At 39.3% G+C, this 12,371-nt stretch overlaps 1 protein-coding gene across 2 annotated transcripts in view; it reads right to left on the reverse strand.

The window, feature by feature from the left end:
• The window catches only part of drc8 (dynein regulatory complex subunit 8), a 52,470-nt gene that overhangs the window by 16,941 nt on the left and 23,158 nt on the right, over positions 1-12,371 (reverse strand). For both annotated transcript variants that reach the window (XM_078405885.1, XM_078405884.1), the window contains 2 exons: positions 2,820-2,862; positions 1,198-1,264 (listed from right to left, as the gene is read on the reverse strand). In XM_078405885.1, the coding sequence (XP_078262011.1) occupies positions 1,198-1,264; positions 2,820-2,862 (110 nt within the window). The remainder of the gene's footprint in view (positions 1-1,197; positions 1,265-2,819; positions 2,863-12,371) is intronic.

Genomic DNA, 12,371 nt, shown 5'->3' on the forward strand with positions numbered 1-12,371 from the left:
ACTTCCTACGGAGCTCGGGATGAATTCCCAATCTTGTTGCTCTTTTTTTTAATCTGCACGTTTTCTACAGCTGTAATACTATATTTTGCACTGTTTATTTTCTCTTTTGCTTATGTATGGTTTGATTTGCTTGGATAGCATGCAAAAACAAAGTTTTTCATTGTACTCAGCCATTTGATACATCTTCTAACTATGTAAAAAACAGCGACCCACCTGAAGAGCAGGGTAAAAAGAGAGCCCCATGAAAAAACTGTAACCTTTACTACTGTCAATTTGGAAGGCACCGTACACCAGCACAGTACATGGAGTGCATACAGTACATACTCTACAGCTGGTACATCACATTGTCAGACCCGGCACAGACCCGGGTTGATCTGACCTTGGGTGATGTTTGTGTGGAGTTTTCATGTTCTCCCTGTGACTACGTGGATTTCCACTGGGTGCTCCAGTTTTCTCCCATGTTCCAAAGACATGCGGGTTTGTGGGTTAATTGGCCTCTGTAAATTGGGAGTGAATGCGAAAGTGGGATAGCATAAAACTAGTGTGAATGGGTAATTAATGGTCAGCATGGCTCGGTGGGCTGAAGGGTTTGTTTCCATATTGTATCTTTCAATCAATGTACGGTGCCTTCCAAATTGACAGTAGTAAAGGTTACAGTTTTTTCATGGGGCTCTCTTTTTACCCTGCTCTTCAGGTGGGTCGCTGTTTTTTACATAGTTAGAAGATGTATCAAATGGCTGAGTTAATGTTGGCATTGGGAAGCTAATAACAACTCAGTATGAATATCTAAGTTACCTGTGCACATGATTGGCCCAGGCTACCCAGCCTATGGACTCCAGCAAAAGACCTTTTCTTGAGCAGGTATATGAAATGCATGGGTCAACTCTCTGGAGCGTGGGTTTGCTAGAGCTTCAGGGGAGGATTTAAATCAACCATTTTCCATTGATCTCTGCATCTCGCCCACCACAACATCTATAACTAGGCCTGGAGGTCAGCTGGCTGCCTAATACTGAGGCTGTTCACTACTGCAAACAGTGGGCAGATGTAGACTCATCCATTTTGAACTTAGCAAGGATTGAATAAAATTTATTTTTAAGGAGTAGAAAACTAAAATCATCTGTGGTCCACGAACACTAATCATTAGTAGAGAATAGTGAAAAGTGATTTTGGAATCCGTCCTTAATACAACTATATTACCTTCTTCAGTCAGATATTTTGTAAGTTCCTCTTGAGTAAGATAACCATTTTTATTCTTATCCAATACCTAGGGAATGAGATATAACACTTAAATTAGAAAGTTAATGAGTAAAGTCAAAATGTAAAACAAAGTCTGGTCTTCTTTAATCACAGCGTCATATTACAAGCTTCAAGTCTTATATTACATATGTTCTTAGATACAGACACTCCTGAATCCCCTATCTGTTCACATGTTTGCCAAATGTCTCCTTGGGTGCTGTATGCTTCACCACCACCTCTGGCAGCATGTTCCAGACATCTACTCTTCTTTGGGTAACAAAAGTAGCCCTTTTAAACTTTCCACCTTTCACATTAAAGCTATGCCATCTATGCGTTCTAGTATTTGACCTATCCACCCCTGGAACAAAATCTCTCTCCACCCTATCTATGCCTCCCCTTATTTTACATACCTTATCAGGTCACCTGTCAGCCTCTGACTCTCCAGAGAAAACGATCTAAGTTTGTTCAAGCCTCTCATTACAGCTGATGAATTCCAATCCAGCCAACATCTTGGTAACTCTCTTCTGTACCTTTGTCAAAGCCTTCACATTTTTCCTATAGTATGGTGACCAGAACTGCATACAATGCTCCAAATGTGGCCTAACTAAAGTTTCATACAGCTGCAACATGACTTTCTAACTTTCATACACAATACTCCAACCAATAAAGGCAAATATGCCATATTACTTCTTTTCCATACTATCTACCTTTTCTACCACTTTCAGCAAACTGTAGATTTATACCCTAAGATCCCTCTGTACATCGATATTCCTAAGCATCCTGCCATTTACTGTACAGGTGAACCCCATGTCATGGCCATTTATTTTACAGAAATTTGTCCTTGCGGAATTTACAAATCACCACCCAAAAATTTGAGATACCGAATAAAATTTGCTCTTACAGAATTATGTTAAAAATGTAAATAAATTAACACCAAATTATATATTTTCAACTTGTATTTCTTGACTTAAATGCAGATGACAAAGCTTCACAATACGAAAATCACGAAAAGGACAATTTTCTAAGAATGCTCTCCTGTTCACCTCTCCTAACATGGGGTTCGCCTGTATACTTTCCTCTTGGATTTGAACACATCACACTTGGCTGAATTAAATTCCTTGTGCCATTTCTTTGCCCAAATTTTTTAATGATCTATATCCTGCTGGCCTATGACAACCTTCCTCACTTTCCACAACTTCATCTATTTTTGTGACATTTGCAAACTTTCTAATCAGCCCACCTAAATTTTCATTCAGATCATTTATACAGGGCATAAACAATCCACCTTACCAAGTCACCATGATGCCATGTGACTTAATTTTCTAGTCTACTCTACCATGATGGTCCTTATCAAATACTTTACTAAATTTAATGTAGACAATATCCACTGCCCTACCCTCGTCAATCATCTTCCCACTTCATTGAAAAATGACATCTCCCTACTTTCTTCTTTATTAGCAAGGTTTAGAACAGCCTAACCCCAAAACACTTTCTGTAAAGATAATTAAGATCAGAATAGTAAAAAACAGAGCAGTATATCATATCAAAATGTTTTTGTGTGAGACATTGAAATACAATCATACCTCAAATGCTTGCAAAATAACTTCCTCTCTTTGCGGCCTGTATCTGTAAAATAGGAAAACAGCATGATGAGAGCCAACTCTTTCATTCAACACCTTAGATAACCTTCGGATGTTCCAAAGCAATTCTTAGCCAGTGAAGCGCTCTTTGAAGTTCAGTCACTTATTGCACTGATGGACAATCATAATTCAGGTTACCTCTACAGACACCTTGAAAAGAAGAAGCTTTAAGGTGGTGGGCAGGAATACAGCACAATATACAGTGATAATTGTTTTTCTAAAACTGTGTAAAGGAAGGAAGTGTACCCACATTGCAAAATTTGGAACTAATATCACATCAGGAACAAGGTAGATACTGTAAATTTTGTTTATGTAGAAATTTCAAAAATATTCTTCCCAGCTTGCAAATAGAAATTGTGGCACAATTTAATACAAAGAGCAGTGTGATTTGGCAGGGGAAACGATTATTTGCTAAATAGTAATGTACTTGAGATGTTATGATATTTAAGATTTGCACTTGAGATGTTATGATACTTAAGATATGTACAGAATGATTGAAATATATAAAATTCTGGGAGGCATAGACAGGGTACATAGTCAGTCTTTTTCCCAGGGTGGAAATGTCAAGTACTTGGGGGTATAGCTTTAAGGTGACAGGGGGAATGTTTAAAGGAGATTTAGGTGACAGGTTATGTTATACAGAGAGTGGTACATGCCTGGAACGTGCTATCTGGAGAAGTGGTGGAAAATGATGTGATAGGAACATTTTAAGAAGCATTGAGACAGACATGTGAACAAGCAAGTAATTGGGGGGTTGTAGATATGCAGGTAGATGTGCAGCTTAAATTAGCATAATTGTTGGCAAAGACATTCTGGGTTGAAAGTCTTGTTCCTGTACTATATTGTTCAAGGTTCTATGTCCTAGGTTATATCGGTAACAAAACAATTCATGGTGTTTGCCTGGACTTTTCACAAAATGTGTTGAATGTAGACTGGTAAGCACCTAAAATGATACAAAACATAAATGAAGAGAAGTCATTTTACTTTTGCATTTGAAATTACTACAATTGCTCGCTTATTTTCTAGATCAAAGGTGGCCACCACAAAGTATGATTTTACAGTACAAATCCAGTGCAAGAACAGTAAGAAAGTACACAAGATTATATATTTGTTTGAATGTTTGATGGGCTCCCTGCTGGATACCTAAAACAAACACTGCTGTTAATAATATGCTAATAAAGATTTTGTGTTTAGATCAAGACCGATTTGTTAAATTGGTGTCTGCATCGCCATGTAATACTATGTTTTAGATCTGCAGAGCAAATTATAGCAGGAACAATCAGGAATCTATTCTTATCTCAATTTCAATATCTCAGACATTTTAGACTTCCAGTTGTATTTTGTACAATTTTGGCTTATTTTAACTTGTTTGTAAGATTTGCACAGTCTTTACCAGGATTTGTTTATTCTGAATTGCTAATCCTGGAACCACTCTTGAAGTGCAAATAAAATCAAAAAGGAAGAATAGTTGTAAATAAAAGGCAGCAGCCACAAGCACGGGGAGGGAAAGAGGATTCACTGAATGTAGGCAGTGGGAACAAATAAAATCACACGATACCACGGAAATAGCAGGGTGAAAGCTGCCAGCAATTCAATAAACACATATCACGGCACCTGTTGCCGCAGGAATTGGAGCATGTGGTGATGCATGTAACTGTGCATCCAGCTTCTTATGCTGTTTTCATCCTGCTGTTGGTGACATCAGTAACATCAACAATGTCTCTGAACAGAATGAGGTTAATGACAGTTCATTAATTCCCCCGACAGAAGTGAAAGAAATAGACAAGAACAGTGATATTTGAGTGCATTGCTTGGTTTCCACCAATGCAGGGTGTCAGAAAGTCCTTGCGCTCCTCACTATAAACCAGCAATATTTCTCAGCAGTAAAGACTTCTAACCAATCTACGTTCAGCTTGACAGGAACTTCACACATGTTGCTGCTCACTTTGCTGACAATTACAGGACTTTCATGATGTGATAGTTCTCAGTATTTCTTCTGCCCTCCCTCTGCCCCAGACTATTGGATGGCAGGCTCCCTGTGTAATCAGGGAATGACTTTCGCCAATAGACCCATGACAAGAACCTTGGCAAGCGCCAATATTATACACTCAATCAGGAATAAGGCTTCTAATTAAGCAAACCACTGACATCTGCAAACATAGTTTTTCTCTTGTCTAGAATGTAAATGGGACAGATTTCTTTAACACATAACACTGTAATTGCCTAAGATTCAAAATTATTTGCTATGCCCTTCACAGTTTAGCAATATTGAAAGGTTGCCTTGAAGATTCCAGAGGATGAGGAAGAGAAAGATAAAGAGTTGGATAAAACAGAGGATGCACACAAAGACAACACACAAAAGATATTGTTCCAAGGTTTGGCTATAATTATGACTCTACTTTCCAACACAATTGGTCACAATTACCAAGCAAATGAAATGTCAGTTTATAAGTTGCATGGACATTTGATTGTACCCTTTACCAATATTTCCCTCTTACATTGCAGAAGAGGAACAAGTGGTCTTTTAGAAATTTGTTGCTGGATTAAAGCTTATTCTGCAGTCAGGGATATATTATAAATGGTTGGTGAAGTTACATGATATTAGAAGTAAACGTTTCAAAAATAGTCTTTTATTTTGTTTATCTGCATAAAGAAATAAATTATGATTTTCATTTCTTTTAATTTTTTTGTTTACTCAATAGGGAAACACGTTGTGTCCTGAAAGAAATTGTGTCCTTTGTTCTATAAATCTCAAAACCCTCACATTCGGCTGCTCTAGATGCTCTTGAAATGTTTGACAGTATCTTCTTAATATACTGGTAAATGTTGCCCAAGGTAATAAAACAAATCATACCCACTGCAATTTCCATCATTATCAATGAGCATTTTTCAATGCAAGAGCTGTCCATTAAAACTCTCAATCTTTTCTGAATTACTATTTCCTATCAGTCATCTTATCTTTTCAAGCTTAGCATCATCAATTTTCAAATAGGTTTTTATTGTCCGTTATTCCTCTAATGTTTGTATTTAGTTACCTTCTACCATTGGGCAGAAATTTTAGCTACAAAATTGTCAGCATAAGCCAAATCTTAAACATGCTGAAAAGAACATTAGAATTAGATTATGCATCTGATATTACAGTGATATGAAAAAGCAATCTGCTTGCCAAATCCTGAAATTAGACACAATGAATTTTTAAATTGCATTTCAAGCTTTATTGTTGCAGTTTAAGATGTCATTTGAATCTCTGTAGTAAATTACAATCTCATTAATCTCTGCCAGTACACCCATAACTGGGTAGCTGATATGGGAAAGCTAATGATTATTAAAGAGTGTATTCATTTGAACACAAAGTGATGACTGTTTATAGTGAATAAACATATCCAATAGCTTAGTTTAAACAATAAACATGTCAATTCAAAAGAATGCGTTGCTGTTATTTAAAAAGCTTAACTACGAAGCAGAGAAAATTAAAAATCTAACTCCAGCCTGAAAACTCAGACCTAAAAATAGTACCATATACTGCCCAAAATTCAATAGTAATAACAATAACTATATCTTATCATACATTTATCTATGATATAAAATTATACAAGCAACTATTTATTAAGCAAATACATACACATGACAAATATCATATCAGGCACAAAAAAGTTAATTAACGCATAATCATGGATATATTATATCACATTAATTTCACAATATCAATTGTAATCCCTAAATTTAACAAATTTAACTATACCACTTAATGACTACGGTGATTGTGATTGCACAATTTCCCAAAATATTTGCAAGTTTAACAATCCCATTTAAATATAGCTTCTAACTTTTTTTTTGAACAGCATTGTATGTATACCCACATCTCAAGTTCAAGAAGAAAGCTCTCCACCACATTTTTCTTGCTCAGCCCACAAAATCCATATTTCTCAATGAATAATGAAAAAGGAATAATGTTTTTTTGTCTCCACATACATTGGTTTATATCACAATTTGAATGTCAGCTGCCCATAGATACTGGATATTTCCCTGCCTTTGTTGATCTTTCAAAACTAGCAAGTCAAAACTTCTGATCTTTCCTCCTGGGATTATTTTCCAATGTTCACAACTTATCCTTCAATTTTATCAAACATTGCTGCTACACCTTGCTTGCAACACATTGAACTCGTACATCTAAATCAGAGGTAACGTCATGCAAAGGATCTACGCTCTTTAAATTGCCTCCACATAGCAACACAAAATTGCAGAACAGTGACAGGATGGGAAGATGGTATTGGTATTGTTTATGTCACATGCACTGAAATTCAATGAAACACTTTGTTTTGCGCCCCATCCAGCCTAATCTTACCAATTATAGTACAATCAAGTCATACACAAGTACAACAGGTAGTGCAAAGAAAAATATAAACAAAGTGGAGAATATAGTAGATGAGCTCCAGAGAAAGTACAGATAAAAAAAAGTGCAATGGGCACAATGAGACTGCGCGCTGAGCTTATGTAGGGTCGGTTCAGTAGTCTGACAACAATGGAGAAGAAGCTGTTTCTCTATCAGTTGGTATGTGCTTTCAAGCTTTTGCCCAATGGGAGAGGGGAGAAGAAGGAATGAGTAAATGGTCATTGGCTGCTATTCTAAGGCAGCATGGTGTTGATTCACTCTGTCAAGTCTGTATGGGCTCCACATAAGAGCAATCCACCTATTTCCAGTCTCCTGCTCCATGCCAATGGTGCTTTAAATTATTTCCTGTCAGATACATAGAGTTCCCTTTTAAACACTCCAATTGAATCTCTCTACACTTCCAGATGGCGACCGTGGAAAGTTGGTGGCTGAGAATGGTCCGCAAACTCACCCCCAGCACCCTTGGAAAGTGCCCTCAAGCTCTGTGGCCAGCTCATGAAGTGGAAAATGGCTACCTTGGTGCACGTAAGACGTGCTGCTGGAGGTGACAGATAGTCCAGTTACGGTGGTCGCAATGCATGGTATTGGTGGGGCCAGCCACTGCAGAATCTTCAGCAGCTCGGTGAATGAGCAGTTCGGGCACAGCCTGCGGTTAGCTGCAGAGTAGCATTTGAAAGAGCTAACGGCATTGCTGGTTATGCCGCCAAGTATACCGACCCTGAGAAAGACTAGTCCTACATCCTGATAAAATATGCCTCAACGTTGCCACCTCTGAACGCAAGGGACATGCCAGGTCCCCACCTACCCACTGTTTGAGGTTCTGCCATGAAGGCAGCACATCATAAATAGCCCTTATAAGGAAACGTACATGACCCGCCTCCACACACCACAGGTCCCACCAGCTAAACCTCCTCTTTTCTACACTTCCCCAGTTCATCCACTGTCCCTGCTTAACCTGAGCTACTGCCCTTACACATCTCACTGCTTCCTCCTGACGATGTACCTGCCCTACAACCAATTTCCTCCTCTCGGTTAGATCTTCCTTACTCCACACTGGTTTCCCTGTGCTGTGCCCTAAGTCTCCTTTCCCTTGCTGCACCCTACCAACAATGTTTGTATGCCTCAGAGCTGCTTGTGCTTCTTCTACTGCCTGCTTTGCATTCAACTTCCTCCCTCTAGTTACACATGGCACCAGATTACTACCCAAGGTATCCTGACTCCCTGATAATTGCAACTCTAACCTCACCTTAGTACACTTAAACTCCTCTGCTAGGCTAGACAATGGTAAATGGAAAATACATTTCCCATATAAAGCCACATTACGAAGACACCATGGAACTCCTAACCATTTCTTAATATATGAACTAACCAATCTATCTAACCTTTCCACCTTAGAAATTGGCACCTCATATACTGTCAATGGCCACATCAACCTAGGGAATAGCCCAAACTGCAAACACCACAACTTCAACTTGCCTGGAAGCCCTGACTTCTCTATCCTTTCTAACCCGTCAGTAACATCCTTTCTAAGTTGCTGAGCCTGTTCAGTGTCATCCAACTTCCTGTTATACCATCTACCCAAACTTTTAACTGGTTTCTCCATTATAGACAGGATTTCTTCTTCATCAACACAGAACCTTTTCTCTACTACCTTTCCTCTTGTCAAATAAATACTCCATGACTTACTAGGCTTAATCTTCAATCTAGTCCATTTAAGATTATAGTTTAATTTCTCTCACAACCTTCTTGTACAAGCTACTGTTGTGGTCACCAAGGTCCCTGACTGGCAGATTAACCTCATCACCACCTACATTCCCCTCTACAGCGCTTGTTCCCTCCCCATCAGTAACAGGGGTAATGATATCCTGCGAACTGTGGCTTTCTACCCGTCACTGGACTTCACTCGACTGACTTGACTGACTTCTCAGGAAGTACTGCTCAATGCGATTTCCCTGCACTCCCTCTACCAAGCATTTCTTCTTTCCCTGATGTATTCTGAGGCCCTTTGCTGTTGTTACTTTCTGCCAACCACAAGAACAGACCTGGAGCATCTTTCCCCCTACCACTAAGCCGCTGTCCTTCATTGATGAGCTAATCCTACTCGTAGTCTTTCCAGTTCCATGGTCTGCAGCCAGTTACTCCACCTGTGAGTCATCTTCTGCCCCAGCTGTCGCAGACTCCAGGAGTATCTTTCTTTTATTTGTCGTTGCTTTTTTAGGGTGCAGCGAGACTGTTTGCAATCTATGCCCCTGCTGCAATGAAGTGCTAACCCATAACAGCTCCAGTGGGTCTATTCCCTCCTGTCTTTCCAAGTTGTCACATGGACTTTCCTTCGTTGTCAGTTGCTCTGTTCACAGTAGTCACTAACTGGGTTAGAAGTTAAATTACAATTAAAACACAAAGTACTTGGGCTATAACTGCTGGATAGGCGCTCAACTAAGAAAACCAAGCTCCAAACCAAAGTGTTATCGAACAAAATACGCCAACTTACAATAAATGACTCCATATCCAAAAAAAGCCAGCTATCTACATATTAATCAGCTCTTTAAAAAAAACATCCTGTAGTTGCAAGTATTTCATTGGGGTTATCAAAGTTATATTTAGACCCCATTTACACAGTTCATAAAGCTATATGCATACCTCAGGTAAAAATATTTTGTCCCTCTCTACATCTAGCTTGCAGGTTGTATGGGATTTACACTGAGGGTGGTTGGTACATGGGGTGAGCTGCCAGAGGAGGTCATTGAGGCAGGTACTATAACAATATTTAAAAGGCATTTGGACAGGTACATGGATAGGAAAGGTTTAGAGGGTTATGAGCTAAATGTGTGCAGGAGGGACTAGTGTAAATGGGGCATCTTGGTTTCATTGACAATTTGGACTGAAGGGGCTGTTTCCGAGCTAAGAACTCTATGACTCTCTAGACTCTATGACTCTAAATACTATAAATTATTCTATGCTGAAAGAACATTGGTGAAGTTGTGCATGTTGTTCTAGTGAAGAGAGGATGGGGAGAGATGGGTTAAAGTCCCATGGTAATTTACTCCCCCACTCTCCGCCTTATATTCCATCCACCCCACCCCCTAGCTCATAACCAATCACCTGTCCACCAAACACCTGACCATCCTCCATCTGATCACTCAATAGCTCCCATCCCCACTAATAACTACCGCTCCACCAGGCACGAATACCCAGCCCACAAAGTTCGACCGAACATCAATCACCAACACAAAATCCTCCACCCTGCCATTGCCAAACACAAGTTCCTGGCCCACCCCACTAATCTCAACCATTCCATCAATGTCTGTCATACACAAACACACCAAATCCCCATCCTGGAATGGCACGTGCACAACACAGCAACGTTACCATCACCAACCTCCCTTCCAGTTCACAACCATCTCTCCATGAACTGCACCCTACTCCCAGAACTGGCCTTGACATCTTGATTATAATTTGTATAATCTCTACAGTCATAACACAAAAAGAAAGGCCACTCGGCAGCACAGTGGCACAGCGTTAGAGTTGCTGACTTACAGTGCCAGAGACCCAGGTTTGATCCTGACTACGGGTGGTGTTTGTACGAAGTTTGTCCGTCTCCCTGTGACCTCATGGGTTTTCTCCAGTTTTCTCCCACACTCCAGGCATGCAGGTTTGTAGATTGATTGGCTTTGGTAAAAAATTGAAAATTGTCCCTGTGTAGGATAGTGCTATATATACAGGGTGATCGCTGGTCGGCACGGGCTCGGTGGGCCGAAGGGCCTGTTTCCGCGCTGTGTCTCTAAAGTACAGTACTAAAGTAAAAGGCCTTACTCCATGTGAGCCAGTAGCACCCAACACTTTGGGCTCGATATCCTACTGAGTTTCTAAACAACAAACCAACAACCACAGTGGTCATTGGCATGCACCCAGTGCTCTAGCAACACCAAGGAAATTCTAGGCACATGAAGTAAAAAAGGAAAAAGTATGTCATAGAAATGTAACTGTGATTCAGCTGTTCTGGCTTATGGATCACACCACCTTTCTAAAACCCTCTCCACAATTCCCCTCCACTGCCAAAATGAAAATGAAATTACAGCCTTATTAAACGCTCACAATCTACTCATATACAATGTAGAAGTAATGACTGCTATGGGGGAACAATACAATCAAATGCCTTTGTGCAGTTAATTTAACAAGGTTTCCTCTCTTCATTTCTACCAAGAACTAGAATGTACTGCAGACACGAACATTATCAGTGGAAAGAGGATGTGAACAAAGGAATAAAAATGGTGTAGCAAAGCAGATTTTGAACAGTTCAAACCACATCCAGTAGCAGTATTCAATGAGCTTGAATCTTTACAATCACAAAGGACAAGCTATGAATTTTAGATCGTATTTTGATCACAAGGAGGTTTTATTCTTGATTTAATCTTTTTTTTTTACTTAATATGAAATGACTGATTTACTTTAATGTGCAGAATTATGTGACCAGCATCAAACGTGAGGAGCATAAATTATATACATATTTTTCATGGGTTTAAACAGCCATTTAAAAAAATATTTTACCAGCACCAAGAAATGGTCAACCAGTTATAACTGCCAGAGGTGGTGGTGGAATCAGATATAATTACCATATTTAAGATGCATTCAGGCAGGAATTTATATAAACAAGGCATAGAAGGATATGGACCTAACGTAGGAAAATGGGATTAGTGTAGATGGACAAAAAGGTCGGCATGGATATTGTGGAGCAAAAGACCTGTATCTGTGTTGTACAACTCTATGACACTAGCATTTAGCTGATGGTTAATTTAGAATCTAATCTCCTGTTTAGTTGCTAATACTCATCCTTTTTAAGAGATTTTAGTTATATCTCAATTAAATCCAATAAGCAGATGGTGATTAACTAGGTAATTGCCCATGCCTTTGCTACATGAGGATTGCTAAAGGTACCATGTCATCAGGGATAATGTCCATTGACTGAAATTGATGCTCATTGGAGAGCAGAGTTATAAAACCTTTAAAAATAACAGTCTAGTCGGTTTCCTTCACTGTTGCCATTTTCCAAGTTTTACGGTATTCTGATTGGCAATAAGGAAAAGTTATGGCTTTTATGTGTT

Source organism: Rhinoraja longicauda, chromosome 9, assembly GCF_053455715.1.
Source record: "Rhinoraja longicauda isolate Sanriku21f chromosome 9, sRhiLon1.1, whole genome shotgun sequence".
Taxonomy (NCBI): domain Eukaryota; kingdom Metazoa; phylum Chordata; class Chondrichthyes; order Rajiformes; family Arhynchobatidae; genus Rhinoraja; species Rhinoraja longicauda.